The sequence below is a fragment of the Corvus kubaryi genome, unplaced genomic scaffold (assembly GCF_017639235.1).
Source record: "Corvus kubaryi isolate FWS band 111438036 unplaced genomic scaffold, C.kubaryi_AGA036_p1.0 68, whole genome shotgun sequence".
NCBI classification, from domain to species: Eukaryota; Metazoa; Chordata; class Aves; order Passeriformes; family Corvidae; genus Corvus; species Corvus kubaryi.
Window position 1 is genome coordinate 15,049,145 of NW_024582056.1, and position 17,922 is coordinate 15,067,066.

General features: G+C 38.8%; 1 protein-coding gene across 15 annotated transcripts in view; it reads left to right on the plus strand.

Annotated features, from left to right (window-relative positions):
• The window catches only part of FHOD3 (formin homology 2 domain containing 3), a 377,539-nt gene that overhangs the window by 46,787 nt on the left and 312,830 nt on the right, over window positions 1-17,922 (plus strand). For all 15 annotated transcript variants that reach the window (XM_042048634.1, XM_042048643.1, XM_042048636.1 and 12 more), the window contains exon 3: window positions 11,224-11,288. In XM_042048634.1, the coding sequence (XP_041904568.1) occupies window positions 11,224-11,288 (65 nt within the window). The remainder of the gene's footprint in view (window positions 1-11,223; window positions 11,289-17,922) is intronic.

Consider the following 17,922-nt stretch of genomic DNA (forward strand, 5'->3'; position numbering starts at 1 on the left):
TTACTGCTGGCAAATGAATGCAATAAGAGTGTTTTTATTCAAAAATAATTTCCATTGTAAAATGTATTGCAAAAATACTCTTGTGCTTAGCTCTCTCCCAGCCCGTTACATACCAAATAAAGTGCCAAACCAAAAAGCGTGTGAATAATTCTTACAGTTTTTCCTAGGACAACGTTTTTTAAAGATAGCCTAATTTGGCATTCAGGTTTACATGTGAAAATAGCTGAGAAGTCCAATATTTTATGGTGGAAACTTAAATAAAAACAGCTTATGGAAACAGCTGATGCCAGATGTTCTATTTAAAACCATTTAATTTTATTAACATTGAAGCTGCTTAATAGCTGTGTTTGCACTCTGCCCTCCTCCTCGATGACGAGGCTGTAAGTTAAGTGAGCGGCTCTCGAGGCTTGGAAATGTGTTTCCCTTCAATTTGTGAGCAGGAAATCCCTTCCTCTCTCCATAAACAGATCATCTGCGGGGCTTCAGGTAGGGCTGCCAGAAAGCGCTGCAGGGCTGCTCTGAACTCAACTCCTGTTGCGAGCAGAACCACTGATTCGAGAATCCAAACCTGGAACAACACCAGCACCGTGGGCACTCACTGCCTGCCGGGGCAAAGCAGTGTAGTATTGCCCAGAGCCTGTGGGCAGCCGAGGGAGCTTGTGCAGGGTAATTAATAAAAGCTGTGAATTAGCTACACTTCCTATTCCATGGCAACCATTCCCGTGTGTGCTCCTACCCGGTAGTAAATGCAGAGGTTTGTGTAAGCAAACTCACACTCTGTTTTATCCCATGGGAATCCATTTGTGTGTGTGCGTGGTGTGTGGTGTGTGTTTGTTTGGTTTACCCCTGACTAAACTAAGGTGGTAATCTGCTTCTGATAAAAATAAGTGTCTCCAATTTAACCTCCAGTTGTGAGCTAACAGCTTAAACTGTTGCAAATCTGTGACTAGCCCAGGATCTCCAGTAACGAAGCCATGAAAATTAGTGAATACTGCCAGGGCTAAGACCACAGAAGTACAGCAAAACACTAGTTGATTTCACATTTACTGCTCAGTAAATGTGCTCAGTAATTGTGCTCGCTAGCAAAAGCATTGATGGCCCAGCAATAAATATAAAGCCCATTTCCGAAGTGGAATTAATATGGAGAAATAAGTGGCCTGAGAGCAGTGTTTTATATTTAAGAATTTGTATGTCAAGTTGGGAAGAAGCCCTTGCCAAATGTGATGCTCATGGAAAACTTCCAAAAGCAGAAAGAGACACAAAGCAGTATGTTAATCAGTGCAAAGTAGACTTTATGTACCTACATACACATATGCGTATTCTACTGCAAGGTAGGACAGCTTTAAAATAGTTCTTGCTGAGTCTGGTTAAAATGGTCACATTCTGAGAAAGCATAAATGGCCAATTAAGTGAGTAGGACGTTGTTTTGAAACGTGTTGTGCCATTTCGAATAATCTCATCTTCACTTTGTTATCTTTTTAGTATCATCAATTAAATTGGAAAACCATAAAAGATAGGGGTTTTTCCCTTAAGGTAGTAGAGAATGATTTCTAGTAAAAGAGAAATGTTTATGAAAATTTCTTAAACCTGTTTTTTACAAGCTAAGTCATTTTTTTGCTTTTTTTAATTATAAAAAAATTTAGCTGCCCCTTATGGAACTGTAAGTCAGAGTAAGGTCAGGTAGAAGGGGCCTTTGTGAGAAAGAAGATTACTATGCAAGTGCTGTTTGTTTCTGCTCTGCAACTATGGAACTTCTAATGAAGTTGGTCACAAAATCAGCGAATGGGTCAGGTTGGAAGGAACCACAGTGGGACTTCTGGTCCAACCTCCCTGCTCCCTGTTCAATCCCAGAGCACATGGCACAGGATTGTGTCCCAATGGTTCTTGAATATCTTCAAGGAAGGAGACACCACAACTTGTCTGGGCAACCTGTTCCAGTGCTCAGTCACCCACACAGTAAAGAAATTCTCTTTTATGTCCAGGTGGAGCTTCCTGTGCATCAGTTTCTGCCCATTTCCTCTTGTCCTTTTGCTCGGCACCACTGAGAAAAGCCTGGATCCATTCTCTTGACACCCTCCCTTCAGATACTCACAGACATTGATGAGATCCCATCTTGGTTGTCTTCTCTTGAGGCTGAACAGGCCCAGCACCCTCAGCCTTTTCCCATGAGAGACGCTCCAGCCCCTTAATCATCTTGGTAGCCCTTTGTTCTACGTGTTCCAGGAGCTGTGTATCTCTTGTCCTGAGGAGCCCAGAACTGGACACAGCACTCCAGATGTGACCTTGCCAGTCCTGAGTAGAGGAGCAGGATCACCTCCCTCGTTATGCTGACAATGCTCTTCCTGATTCACCCAGACCACCCGAAGTGGTCTGGAACCAAAACTGATGGTCCCACAGTGTTTCTGGGAGCACTGGAGGGACCGTTTTCCTGAAGACATGGAAACATCAAATGACCCATCTGCTGGAGATTAATTTATTTTACTTTCCTCCTTGCCCTTGTCCTGTAGGTTTCCAGTTCTTATAACATTTTTTCCCCAAAAATCCAGGTATTTCAAGGCATCTGTTTCTCCAAGGGTGAAAAGGTTTTAAATGAAAATGTTCATGTAATGTGGACTTCGAACTACAGGTGATAGCAAAACCACACGACCAGAAATCACCCAATGTAAAGATTCCTGGGAGGAATGTGCATCCAGAGCTTGAAAGTTACTGACAGCAGTGGGAAATATATAACCTAAGAATTGGAAAACATTGGTCAAGTGATGTGTCATTTCTGAGGAAGAACATGATGCAGGGTTGACAAGAAGTGTGGAAACAATGCTTTTGGTTTTGTGTTTTACCAAGAAACAATATTATTGTTAAAAGAGCTCTTCTAATGCAATTCTCCTCACCATTTTTCAACTCATAAAGTTTGAGTTTTCTTAATACAAAAATATAAGATGGAGATTTAACTGATCATGCTAAATGACAGGATAATCATCCCACTGAAAACAATTACATATGTGTTGAGCTTTTAGGTTGGGAAGGGACATAGTTTTGTTCATGAATGACAGCTCTTTAAAAATGGTCTTTTTCTGACTGTGAAGGCAGCAGTCGACCCTCAAATATTCGAGGGGCTGTTGGAAGGTTTTTGTTTTAATGTGTGGAAATGGAGCCATTAACAACTGAGAAAGAGCCAGCATGATGATTCAGAAAGTAGGGAGAGGAAGTGGGGAGGGGATTCTCACTTTCCAGCTTCTGAAGTTTGCTTGCACATACTACTACTATCCAAACTACTAAAAAGGACAAATGGAACCAATGTTTTCTGCATTTTGAACTCATTGCATTTTAGAGAGTGTAAAAGTGATTCGTTATCTTTTGGCAAAAATCATTGCCTTGTGGTGAGGTATGCAGAAGGCTCCACCTTTTACCGACATGTACTCGGAATACATTAGTAATAAATAATTTAGTGCTATTCATGTGGCTTATAATGCATACTTGGTAAATATCTTGATTGTTTCACTCGACACTTGTGAATTTCTTATTTTTTCCCCCTTCTCCGTCTATCTCATATTGTTTCCATTTAAAAAGAGGGGGGGGAAAAAAAAAAAGAAAAATGACAACCCAGCCTAGTGAATATACTTGTGAAGATTTCGGGGGGCATAAAAACCCAGCCCCTCGTAGTGACAGTCTGTGGGCACTTATTTGTGCAATTGTACAGACATTGGTGTGTCAGCCAGGACACTCTTCCACTCACTGGCATGCAGATGTAACTTTTTTGGGGTGGTTTATAGGGTTTTAGTAGGGAATGAGGCAGTTATTTGTTAAAATCATGTTAACAAACACAGAATGTAATATTGGAATAATCTGCAGAGAAGAAAACATGTACGAATCTCAGCATACTTTATTCTTTTGTATACTGTTGCTTGCGCTAATAATTGGCAAGATTTTGCCTGCCCAGTTTTTGCTTCGGTAATCTGCTGGGATTATTTCTAGTTGGATCAGTAAAGTTTTAATTGTGTTTATAATTAATTTTTTTAATGCAGAGTGAACAGACGTGAATAGTTGCTATCTGTTTACTTATTTTTGTCCACTTCTGCCAAATGATTATTACTTTAGTAAATGTGTCATGATCCGGGAATGCTCTGAATAAAATGCTTCTGCTAAATAATCAGATGACTTACAAGTGTATTGCAAGAGTGGGATGCAGACACATTCTGACTTCACAATAATTTTTTAGATGGAAAGAATGAGGTAAGAAAGAAAAGCCCACTGACTTCCTATGAGGATGAGTGTGTTTGTCTCCAACAGCCTGTCATGTACCAGAATAGGTTGCTAATGCTGTCGTCCATTTGAAGAGTATTAGCATGTAAAAGACTTATTTTTAATTATTGATATTATTTCCTGAGTTCCTCTGCTTCCATTATTCAACGGCAATAACATGAGTTTGAACATGACAGTTGGATCTTTGGATAATAATCACTGAAGAACTTCAAAAGGTTATTTGTTTGGATAAGATTTTTTGAATGACTTTCAGGGAGATTCTTAATTCCTCTCTCCGTGCACATGTGCACTCTCTCACTTCCAAAAGACTTGGCTTTTATACAACGTTTTTTTTAAAGGGTCAGAATTTTTTTTTTCAGTCTCTTGAATCTGCAGTTGAATGGAGAAGCATATCATAGTGAAACAGCAGTCAAACTGTATCTTAACAGCTTTGAAATCAAAGCCTAGAATTATGCTGTCTGATTAATAGCAGGTTAAAAAACACTTTCCTTATTGTGTGTGTGCTGGCTTGCAGATCTTTTTCAGGGAAAACCTGATAGACTCAAGTGCTTGAACTCTGGCAAAAATTTCATCCTTTATGCATTCAACAAGGAACAGTTTGTTTTCCATTGCTGCTGTGGAGCACCTTAATCTATGAAGCAAATGACTGTGAGGCAATACCCCATTGCAGAAGCATTTTCCACTCCCTAAAATGTGTGTGCAGTGAAGATGGAAATGCACAGGTTCTGAAATGAAAAAGCAAAAGCCCTTTGCAAAAGTAATGCACTCTAGAGCAGGTCTGTTGCCATGTGTTTGCTTTTGGTGGCATACTGTAGTCTAGGTATCTTTTGTGGGAGTCAGCGATTCTTTCTTGAGCTCAGGAATTGCTGAATGCTGTTCTCATTAAGCTACTTCTGTTGGAAAACATGGATACGATTACTGGAGATGGTTAGTGGTCCACGAAGAAACCTGAGTGGTATGAGAGGCTGTAACAAAATGTGAAACATGTGTTGTGCATGTGTACTTTGAAAGCAGCATCTGCCTTAGATAGGTTTTCATAATGGTTAGATTGTTACATCAGGCAGAATTAGGAGAGAATTGTTATAGGGTAAGTTGTCAGGTTAGGCTGATGTTAAATGCTGTTCAAGTCTGGAAATGGTTTCAGTGTTATCAGGTTGAGGTTAGTTTTCATCCAACCTTTGCCCTCTTTGGGATAATGGGCTACAGCCCATGGTGTTAATTTAGCTTGATTCAGTAGCTTGTTGTGTTTGCTTTCGTAGTGGTTCTGAAGGATTATGAAAAAAAATGGTTATTCCAAGAGGGGCTTGGTGTCAGGTAAATGTATGCCTGGCTCATCTGATACACACTGGTTCAGAGTTGGCCTTGCTGTGAGTGATTGACTGATACTGCACCTCATAGTAGTGTGAAAAACCGAATATGGGGGGAGCTGGAGGCTGAGGGAGCAGCAAGCCTTCCCATCTAATAACAACTGAATAATAAAAATACAAGGTACCTATACTGTTTGCCAGTATATGATTCTATTTTCCTTTATTTTCTTTGATTTTGTGAAACTTAGGAGGGCAAACCTTATGTAACCTGTAGTATTTTATGTAGTTTCACAAGTTACGTGCAGGCTGCAGCTGTGAACCGCTTGCTCTTTACAGCACTCCTTTAAAGCAGGATGAGGAGGGGCATCAGCTGTGCTGTTAGCTTGATGCAGTGGGAAAGGTAAGGTCCGTCCTCTAGACCCCCATTCTTACAATCCCTTTGCTGCTGTTGCCAGTTTGAATTGAAACTTCTAGTATTCATTTTCTACCACATCTAGGCCATCTTTCCAGAACTTCAGCTGGGATCTGAGGGAAAGGATACTCATTAGTTTAAATATCCAAACTCCTATGTGCACAAACAAACTATGTAGTTTTCAAAGGTTTTGCATAGTTGTCCTTTCTAGCACAGCAAATTATTTTTCTCTCCAAGTTATCCTCAAGAATTATCCCTGTCTACAGCTGACTGATAACACTAATCCTAATGGATGAAATCCCTGCTTGGGATAGAGTAAAATGAGAGTCATGGGAATATGCTACTTGAAAACTGCTCTGAGGGTAGGATATGATTGCCTAGTATAATCTATTAGTTTATTTAAAAAACCCAAAAAAACAGAGTCACCCTAAGAAAATGTATCACTCTTAGTTGCTGTGTTGCCATGTAAATGTGTGTAGTACTTCATGAAAGATTCAGATCCAAGTTTTCCTTTATCAGGTAATGGTTTTTTATGTCCTTTAAATATTTCAGAAATAGAAGAGTGTACAGACTCTCGCTAAGAGCAGAGCTTAGACACTCATCTACATTGACTGAAAAGATCCAAATTGTTTGTGAGCTAAAATCGTGGCTTCTAACAGCATTCGACTCGGCTTCTGCTTATGATGGCCTTTTGATGATTCAGATGTCTGTTACAGATTTTATTTTTGAGCAATTACAATGAAGAATAGTAAGTTTGCTTGTCTGTGCTACTACAGAGAGTTATTAAAACCGTTGTAATTTATCTGCTGCTGTGCTGTAAAACTGTAGCTTTTTCCATGATTGTCAAGTATTGTGTAGAAAGCAGAACAGGAGGAAGCCAGAAGGATACAGCATGGCCTTTTGTAGAATTAACACCTTTAGTCTAATGAAGTTTCTTTATTGAATCATTAAGCAATCAGTAAGAAAGTTTGAAAAGGGATTTTCTAGTTTGGTTTTAAATGATAAAATAATGTGTTTTCAGAAGCAGGAGATTGTTTTAAAAAAGGCTAAATTTATTGAATTGAATAATTCAATAATTTATTCAATAGGTTGAATAAGGCATTCGGAAGAATATTAGGAAGTCTGCATAGTTGCTGTCCTGAAAGAAAGAAAACAGTGAAATAGAAAATGTATGTTAATTGATGCATTCTCCTATTTTACAAAGATGAGCTTTGTCAAGGAAATGACTGTGGTCTGTCTTGCCAATGAATCTTAATTGGATATTTACATAAAATCCCATTTTTGATACCAACAGGTCTTTAGCATAGGTCTGAGGAAGAAGGATGTCATGTCTTAATAAAACACTCTCTTGAAATTTCCTTTCAAAGTTTCCTTGAAACATGAAGAAGAAAGCTGTCTTTTGGTTTCTTTTAATGTGTGGTTTGTTTGTTTGTTTTGGGCTTAAATTATTATTATTTTATTTATTAATACTTTTTCTCCTCTGTACTCCTAACGACATTCTTGGTATTTTCCTTCTGGTCAAGGGATTGCTTAGCTCAGACAAAAGCTTTACTTCAAAATAAGTAACTGTTTAAGACAGCCAACTGAGGTACTATTTTCAAAATGTCATTTAAATCAAGACTTGGAAATGTATAATTGAGTGAAACGATTTGTAATGTGGTGCATAAACAGTGACAAAATAATGCTTTTATATTCCGTAAGACAGGCACTCAGTGAGCTGTTGGCATGTGTTTACTTACTTTCATTTATTAGAGAAGTTGAATATAGAAAAAGTTTTGTGTCTTGGTAACTCCAAAGACTAGAAGTTAATCTTACAGCAGTAATGATTCTGATCTCAACATAGAACAACTGTGTCGACAGAATATGTGAAATTTGCCTACTCTACTACTGCTAAGTTGTAACTATTAAATTAACTCTATTAACTACTTGGATTTTTTTTTAAATAAATAGTAGCCAGTTGTACTCACTGAAACTTTTTTAAAAAAAGTTGCATCAATAAAAATACAAGCCTTAGTTAAGGGTGGATGACAAACTTTGTTACATGTCCAGGTTTTGTTCTTAATAAATGAATCATGTTTGTTGGAAATACTCTCTTCTGCGGTGTATTTTTGAACCTACTTTGTTTTTAATGCAAATGGCCTGTCTTTCCCATGGCACCCCCCTTCCCTACCCTGGTATCATGACAAGCTTACCTACAGGCATGCTTTTTAATACTATTTGGCCAGTAGTTCATGAGTCTGGGAAATCATGGATGGATTTCAAGTTGCCCTTTTTTTTCAGCATTTATTATTGTAACATACTTTCCAGGAAATTGGTATGTGTAGAATCAGGGATGTAGTAATTTTCAGTGGTGATCTTAATTTTGCAAAAGTGCTACTCATATTGCATGATAGTCAGGAGTATTCAGCAGGAAATTGCGTAATTTCTAGTATTTTACATGTGACTGGTCTTATTATAATTAGCTGCTGTGTGGTAAATCTAGTTAATATGCCTAAACCCCACAAAATGCCTCTGTAGTGATGATCATGGTGTGGTCTGGGTAGAAAGGGGAGAATGCACCATCATAAGTGAGTCTTCATCTTTGTAAATTCTGGGGCTTGAATCATGTTGATTTTGGTAGACTGGAAAAATTGCCAATGCAACCAGTGGGAGATAAAAATAAAAATTAACGTTTGTATGTGAGACTTTTCTGTGGTATACAGTTGCAACGATGGTGAAGAACAGAACCTGTAGAAGACAGCTTGCTCTAAGTTTTGCTTTAAGTTTTCAGGGGTCTTTGTTAAGGAGGTGAGGTGGAGGAGGAAGTAGCATCACTGTTGAAGCTCGGACAACCACCAAAAATAGGCCCTGTTTATATTGAGAAACATCATGCATTAGATTTTTAGAAAAAGAGGGGAAAACTGTATAAAGTTGTAATGGGCCTGAATCTCTACAGGCCTTAAAATCATTCTCCTTGTGTTCATTTACTCTCTGATGGCTGAGCACTATTTGCTGTCTGTTCTTCCAGCAAATCATCACAGACCTGTAGATTTCAACAGAGAGCTGGTGAAGCCATTGTACTCCACAAACTGCTGAAACACTAGATACTGCCATGATAATAATGCCCATTATTTGTTACATTAGCAGTTTCTTTTAGTTTAGTTTTTCTTGATGGGAAGAATAGTATGTCTGATTACGTAGACTTACTTTGCTAACTCTGGGTTATACTTTTACAATTCTGGAAGAAACAACCTTTACTCAATTCTTCAGTTTTCTGATTTTGTTACCTTGGAGGATTTGTATGTCAAGTGTATCAACACGTCCATCAAGGAAGGGAGATCAAGAGAAACTGTTTCTGTACAGAATCAGATGTTTGGAAGGGCGAGAGGTTAGGTCAAAGATTCCTCACTAACTTGGCAAATTAAATATTCCAGAGGAGTCAGCAGTCCTGTGGGGAGGGGCAGCTGTCAAAAATCTGCAGAATATGAGCCCAGGCAAAGACTGTGTCCAGCCAGAACAACAGGAGAAGTTTAGGTGGGCAGAGTCAGTCCTAAACCTGAAGCTGCTCCAGGAAATTTCACAGTCCACACTACAGCCTGCTTTTGTCGGGGCAATAGCATTTGCTGCTTGGCGCTTCAGGTTTTTAAGAGAAGGGAGACACTTTGCCCACTCTGTCCTAATGATGTCCAAGTAGACCTATTAAAGAGAAATTTCAATTAAAGGTTTTTGGCTTTGCTTTTTTTTTAAAAAAAAAATCTATGTTTAGTGTTTTGGGTTTTTTTGATCTATAGAGAAATGTTGCAGTTCTGAAACTGGAACTAAGTCCTCTATTAGCAGGTACACAGGTGCATGTTAACCACTTCTTTTTCAGGTCCTTACTTTTCTTGGTTTTCCCATATGTTTTCCTTGGGGCAATATTTTTCTGAAAATACCTGTCACTACTTCTGTTACCTTGCTTCCCCTGCAAATCTTTCAGAGAAATAATATAAAACTTTTGGCTTTTATTTTTCATGAAAAGAATTAAAAAATATTTTTGTTCTGCAAAATAACTGTGGGCAGGAAAACAATAAGGTAGGGAAGAACTTTTGTTGTTACTAGAAAAATATTTCAAGTTACAGCCAGTAGAAGATTCTGCTGGATGTCTGTGAAGGGTTTAGCCCTGAAGCCTCTCAGCAGAGTTGCAAAGTATATAATTGAGAAAGGTTGTGCTAGTTTGTGCTCTAACTTGCATGTAGAAGTGGGTCTAGGATTCACATGACACAAACTAAGCTGCATTTGATGGTGTTCTAAAAACAGCTTGCCTTCATGCATGTTTTCCCACAATAAATTCACTGAATCACAGAATGGCTGAGGTTGGAAGGGGCCTCTGGAGGCCATCTGGGCCACCTAGAGCCACTTGTCCAGGAATTGCATTTTTAGTTTCAGAGAAATGAGGGAGAATATGCTGTTGTACAAGCAGAAAAGACATTTGGCTTTCCTTACCCTCCCACCTTCCATCAGGTGAGCACATTTGGGTGCAGAGGAAAGGTGTTGTCTGCGCCCTCGTGTCAGTTTGCAGGTGTAGCACCTAGAAATCAAGAACAGTGCTCTTGTCCAGGTTGAAAAAAATGCAACTAATAGTAACTTGACTGAAAAACAAATGAGGTATGTAGCAGCTAATTAAAATAGGCACTCCATTTAAGACCTATATGGAGCTGAGAGCCAGAGTGAAGAAGGACTCAGTTTTGCCTTTTTGCATGAAAAACACAGCTACCTTTGTGCTTTAAAAACCCATTAGGCTACATGAGCAGATCTGTGAAAGTGTCAACAATCTCTTGTTTAACATTGGATTTTCTTTTACTGCTTTATTATACATAGCATTAAAGTATTTCTGTGAAAACTAAAATGTGCAGTCATCGCTTGATACTTCTCTAATACAGTTTTCATTGTGGTGGGCTGTCCTTGGCAAGTGTCCAGATGCCCACCCAGCTGCCCTCTCACTCTCTCTCCCCCGCAGAAGGGAGGGGAAATAAGGTAAAAAAACTTGTTGATTGAGATAAAGATGGAGAGATCACTTAACCACTACTATCATAGACAAAACAGTCTTGACGAAGAAAATTAATTCATTGCAAATTAAAATGGAAGTGGATTATGAGAAACAAAGACAAAATTTCTAGTATCTTCCCTTCCCTCCTACCCTTTTTTTCTTAGGCTCAATTTGACTTGTTTCTTTCCAGTTCCTCTTCTTCCTCACTACACCTTTACATACTTTTCTTCTCTTTTTAGGAGGGGCAAGAAGCACAGCATAATTCTGAGGACCCAGCTGTCAGTCAGAGTCCATGCCTGCATTGGTAAGTAAAGTTCCACAGGTCTGAAGGAGACCAAATAAACAGAATTCCAACAAGCAAATCTGGAGTGTATGAATCAGACTTGGCTGTGTTCTAAATTGACGATAATGGCCAATAAATTGATTTTATTATTTTGTTTGTTGCATGCTGAAATTAGGTTGTATTAGTTACACTACCCTTAAAGCATGTTAAACATCCCAAGGAAGTATAGTATTGACAGTGAAGTCAGATGGTTGGGTGATGCTTTGAAGAATCTTCAATTATCTGTCTTGTAACAGCCTTTGTGTGCGCTCAAAAAAGACTGTGTTCTGAATTGGGAATGGGATCTGAAGAATTGTTGGCTGACAGCTAACTACTATATTTTAATAGCATATAAAGTTTATTACTTCACATCTTGCAGATCTTGGCTGCATATTTGTCATTATCACAGTGTCAGTGTCTTAAAAACTCTGGTTAAAACAATGCTGTCACAAGGAAAAGTCTAATGAAAGTCATAAAGTGCGTGTCAGAAGAGCTTTAAGGTTGCATGAATGGAGGCTGATGTTCTGGGATGGCGTTAATATGCTCTCCAGCATTCTACAGAGCAGAACGTTTCACTGAGTGCCAGTGGCAAAGCTAATGCTCATGTCCTGCTGATACTATGAGAGATTTTATGGGAGACTGGTTTAAAAAAAAAAATTAAATCCTGTGTGTATGTGCCACAGTTGGTTTCAGCTTCTTCATAGTAGATTCAACACTAATAAATTTAACTTGTTGTTGGTCTTGCTTCAGGAGATCATAGCTTGAAATATAGGTATCTTCCTTAAAAGGAGGAGGAGGAAGTCAAAGTTTTGTGTCATTTCTAGTGACATTGCTTTTGGAGGATTCAGCTTTTAAATACAGCTGAATGTTTTCCCCTGCCCCCAGGATATGTTATGAAATGGCATTTCTGAGAATTTCAACTGAGTATAAGCAACCTACAGAATTCCTCAAATACCTCTCATTGAGAACAATCTCTAGGCTGCCTTGTGCAGGAACAGTTTCTCCTCTACTACCATTGACTTGAGGAAGAACAGCAGAGCAAGCCTACGTGTTAAGTGTTACAGAAGGAACAGAGATGATGCAAAGCCTAAACTGATTTTATAAATGTCAGTGAAATTAGGAACAGCTTGGAGAAGATTGTTCTTGTTAGGTCTGGAAGTATATTTGGCAAAACAGACCAGTGCAGGAAGACAAGATTTGATAAGTTTCCCGGATTGAGGTTTTATAAAAAGAATTTTCATGTAATTTTTTTTTCTCCAGAGTGCAGCCATCGAGGAACTGGGGCACATAAGGTTCTGAGCTTCAACGTGTGGCTGAATTGTTGTTATCTGTTTTCATTCAAGCTTACTGTGGGCAATTAGGTGTATTACTGTGCATGTATCTTAATCGTTCCTGTATGGAAGTGTAGTCCCTTGTCAGGTGCTGTTGCTCTCTGGCAGCAGTGATGCATTCAGCAGTGAGTACAGAGGAAGTCAGGCTGCAAAACTTGAGTCCAGATTTCAAACTCCTAGAAAAGAGGTGTGTTTGGATATGGGCTTTTGGCTTGGTTCATTATAGGCAGGAAAGCCAAATGCAAGTTCTGGTTCTAATTTCCATTCCCCCTGCTGAAGTTTAGATTTTTGGGGTAAGTTTTTGTTTCAGCCCATAGCTTGATGTAATGTAGTTTCTTTTCTCTTATTTTCTTTTTTTATTTTTGCATATCAAGCTTGCCTTATTTTTTGGTATGGGATAGTTTGAAAGACTCGGGGGATATTCTCTGTTTCTTACTACTGGTGCTGTTTGTAGAGCTGTGCCTGGCAGTTAAACCTGTCACAGAATAAGAGGGTTATTTCACTGGGACAGTGGGTGTGTGCACATCAGCTGCCTGTTGACTTCTCTTTTGAAATGCAAGCATTAGGTTTAGAGGTTAAAAGATGTGTTACATATTTGGAGTAGAAGTCAGGAGCTAGAGGAATCCGAGATGGTGTTATGTGGAGGAAAACTGTCATGCTTCAGGTATTTTCTTTCAGTCTTCACAGTATCCGTGGAAAGCATTGTGGTTAGCAATGTTACTGACTCTGCAAAGTCCCCAACAGGTAGCTAGGGCTGCTTTCTGAGAAGGTGTGGTTTGTTATGTAGTGACCTTTCTGCAGAGCCTCCAGTCATCTTTGTATTCAGCATTCTACTTTGCTCTTAAAAGCTGTTAGGTGTAAAGAACTAGCTTTCCTGACATAAACTCTCCCATTTTGAAGTTCATCAATTCTTTTATCCTTCTTCCTAACTCGCTGTACTTTTAAATTGTGGGAAATAACAAAAGCATTTATGTTCAGATATCCAGATAAAGTTTTCCATCGTTAGTGACTTCAAATCTCTGGAGAATTCATTGGGCTTCAGTGTCAGAGGATGTATTGACTACAGGCCAGTATTTTCTGAGACTTGGGAAGACTTAGCAAGTTCCATGTCAAGTGGGGTAGGGTTTTTTTGGTTTTAAGCAGAGCAGGGAAGGAATATTACTTAATGACTTGAGTGCAGTAGTTGTGGTACTTTCTACCCTGTTAAATACGAGTCCTTCTTAAGTACCTTAATTTAATGCATTAATACTTTCTTTTTTTTTTTAACTCTTAATGTGAGTTCTTTTCTTATGTTCATTCTAAGGACTTTCAGCATGAGGGAACATTTTTTCTTTTAAATATTACTCTATTTCTTTTCCCATTTTGCTTTCATCCTGATTAAATTATCAGGATTAATTAATAGCTAATACATTTAAGTGTTTTTAATACAAACTTCAATATTTAGAATGTTTCTTTATATCAAAAGAGCATTGCTGAAACCAGTTCTGTTCAGAGAACATAAATAATTGAAAATTATAGATGTATTTTTGTACTTGTTGATGTCTAAAGACCTTAGTGGAGGAATCATAGAATCATAGAATAGTTAAGTTTGGAAGAAACCTTAAAAATTATCTAGTTCTAATCCCCTGCCATGGGCAGTGGTGCCACCCACTAGAACAGGTTGCTCAGGGCCTCATCCAAGCTGGCCTTCAACACTTCAGCAATGGGGCATCTACAGCTTCTCTGGGCAACCTGTTCCAGTGCCTCACCACCCCCACAGTAAAGAATTTCCTCCTAAAATCTAATTTAAATCTGCCCTCTCTCAGTTTAAAACCATTGCCACTTGTCCTATCACTAGCTGCCCATATAAAAAATTGCTCTTCTTCTTTTCTAAAAGCCCCCTTTGATTACTGTAAGGCCTCCTTGAAGCCTTGTCTTCTCCAGGCTGAACAGCCCCAACTCTCTCAGTCTTCACAGAAGAGGTAACCAGAGGGCTGGAGCATCTTCATGCCCTCTAGACCTGTTCTGCCAGGTCCGTGTCCTTCCTGTGAGTGCAGCACTCCAGGGTGGGTCTCACAAGGGCAGAGCAGAGGGGCAGAATCCACTCACTCACCCTTCTGGCCACACATTTGATGCAGCCCAGAACATGGCTGGCCTTCCAGGCTCTGAGTGCTCCTTAAATCAGATAGTGTCTACTGTAGGGTTTTTCCCACAAGCTTTCAAATTTGACCTTTTATTCAAATCACATTTATTATGAGTTACTACCCTTGTGGGAAAAGTCTTTTTAGTATTTTTGGCAGTCATATGATTTTGTATTTAGTTGTGTCTTAACATTATTTTAGTTTGTATATATTTAACAATTACAGGGCTCAGCTGAAGCCATGATAATGTCTAATGTAAATGAGAATGTAACTATAGTGTTGTTCAGAGGGGTAAGAACCCTTAAAAACAGGCAGAGAAATATTCTCGGCACTCTGGGTTCCTAGAAGAGTGAACACCAACTGTCAAGAGTGTCAAAAGTTTTAGCCCCTGAAACTAAAAAGAAGGTTTTAGTCAGAGCAACATTATGACAGTGAAATTTTGAAGATCTTTACCAGCTCCAGTTTTCCTGCAGAAGGACTTGGTTTAACCATTAGGTCCTTGGTTGGCCAGCTCTGTTTGTGGCTCCTGCTTCATTTGTTTGTGCATTGCTTCATAGTTTTTTTCTCAAAATCTGATGTGATCTCTGAAAAAAAAAGAAAAGGCACCATTTGCTCTTACATATCTGGGCGCTGTATTTAGCCCAAGTGAGCCCCATGTCCTCTTCTAAAATGCTTATGCCTGTGATGTTAAATCAGGAGTGTTACAATCAATGCTGAGAATGATGTTTGGACAGAGATCCATGACAATGACTTAGAAAGATTCTGCCAAAAGAAGTTTGATATAAGCTTCAGTTGTTAATAGAGTGTAATACAAGAAGAATGCAAATAACAAAAGTTGATGTGATTCTGAGTGCATGTATTGACCTGGGATTACTTGGAGTACTGTGGCTTGTAAGGCCAGCAAATCTTGCAAGGAGTATTTTAAATTTTACTACCTTTTTATGTCAGCTTATTATTAAAAAAACCCCAAAATCCCCAAACCAAATAAACCAACAAAACCAACCAAAGCACACACCCAGGACCCCCAGTTGGTTATTTAAAATGCTTTTGCGCTATAAAATTACTTTTTTTTGTATGGTTATATCTCTCTCCTATATTTGTGCAGTCTTTCTTTCATCTGTCAGTAGATTAAAAATAATTTGCATAGATGTTTGTGTATATTACATTTCATAGCTTGATCCAGTGAGGGCCCTAAACAGAGTGCAAGTGTATTATTGCAAGAGTCTTGCTAAATGTATAATATAGCTTCAGTATTAGTTGTTATAACCATTTTATAATCTAGTTCTGTTGGCTCTTGCACATGAGCAGATGCAAAGTTACCTCTGCAGTGGATTATTCCCAACTCTGGGACACAAGGGCTGCCGTGCCGCACAGCGGCTCTTTCTAGCCCCCTATTATCAGGGCATCTGTGTTAGCCAGCAGTGTTAGCACCAATAACCCAGCCTTTCCACAGAGCTCTTGGGATTATCTTTTTGATATCCCCTTGTCTTGATATCATTTACGAAATGTAGCCATAAATATCTTCTTGAGCCTGTATTGTTCTGGGATACCTGAGGGAAGCTGTAAGCTGGTTGTAACCATGGGGCTAGTAGAAGCCAGCTGTTTTTATTTGTCCTGTAATAGCTGAACTATGCAGCTAGTCCTTTTTTCCATGTATGGTTTTCCCTTCTGTTATCCATTATGTGGACTTGTTGCATGTGTTAGAGCAGATATGATTAGATTCTGCAACTATTTCTGCATCTATTGAACCTTCTGGTAGAACTTGCACCTCAAGCATGTGGAGGGACAAATTCCTCCCAAGTGGAATCACAGTGCTTTCACAAAGACAAAACCCTGTGTTGAGTCTGTTACTGTACCTGGCCCTTTGTTGCAGAGAACTTGAGATACATGGACTGAAGGGGGGAAAAACGTGGTTTTTCTTCTTAAGAGTGTAGCATCGAGGTGTTGAAAAGTCAGTGCTGTTATGGTTAAAGAAATGTGAAACCATGTTGCATTTCATTCTTCGAGAGTAAAGTTAAACTTGTGCCTACAGCCCATGTTCTTGGTACTGTCTCACTTGAGATGCTTCTCCCTGCAAGTATCATTACCCCATTTCATTCTGGCACATGTGCATTTGCTGTGTGCTGAGTGCTTGAGTTGGTTTTTCATGGCCGTGGACAATGTGAAGTTCCTCTAGTTCATGCTGTAGAACCTTGTAGCTTTGTTTGTTCTTTTAAAGGAAATAACTGATGGATTTTAAAATAAACAGCTTTCTTTTGATAAGAGAGTTTCTGAACACACTAAGAAAAGGAGTCTTATTAAAAAGCTTCCCTAAAGGAAGCTTAACTGTGGGACTGTGAGCTCTTCATTTGGGCAAGTAGTGATACATTCCAGAGAAAGAGAGGAACTTCGGGTTGTTTGAAGGACATTTTACAGTTTTATGTTCAGTGCTAGGCATTCCTAATAGAAAACATTTTCAGTTTGAGAGAGGGAACATGTGGAGAGCATTAGCAGTTTAGTAAAACGTGCAACCAATTCGGATTTAATTTAAAGGGAACAAAAGAGGTGCCTTGAGAATTTGTCGGAAGCGCTGTGGTTTTGCCTTCTTTGCACTGATGGTAAAAGGAGAGAGAGAGAGGTGAGTTGAAATTGCTTTATCGAATATCTTCTTAGCATAATTGGGACCAAAAAGACTGTGATTAATGGATTTAACGGTGCTACACAGGGATCTTGCATGCATTATGGATTTGTAATCGTGATATGCTTCCTATGACTCTTGCTGTAACTTCGTAAAAGTCCTGACTTAAATGAAGATAATAAACAACGTGCTTATTAGATGTAAACTGACATCACACAAATTGAAAAAACCTGAGAAGGAATGCCAGAACTCGGGGGGAGTTTTTTAAGGGTTAGGCTTTTTTTAATAGAATAATTTAAGTTCTAGTTAAGACAGTGCACACAGTACTTACTAGGGCCTGCATCCAGATGTGATTGGAAATATCTGGTTCAGCTCTCTTTGAGTGAAACGTGAAATAGCTGCAAAAGCTGTGATAAAAATACCTTTTTCAGCTTTTAAGATTATTTAAATTTTCTTTCCTGAGAATGTGGAACACAGATGCTCTTAAGTAAAATCCCCTGGTTCCCAGATCAGATTACTTTGTGAAAAATCTATCCATATAAATAACT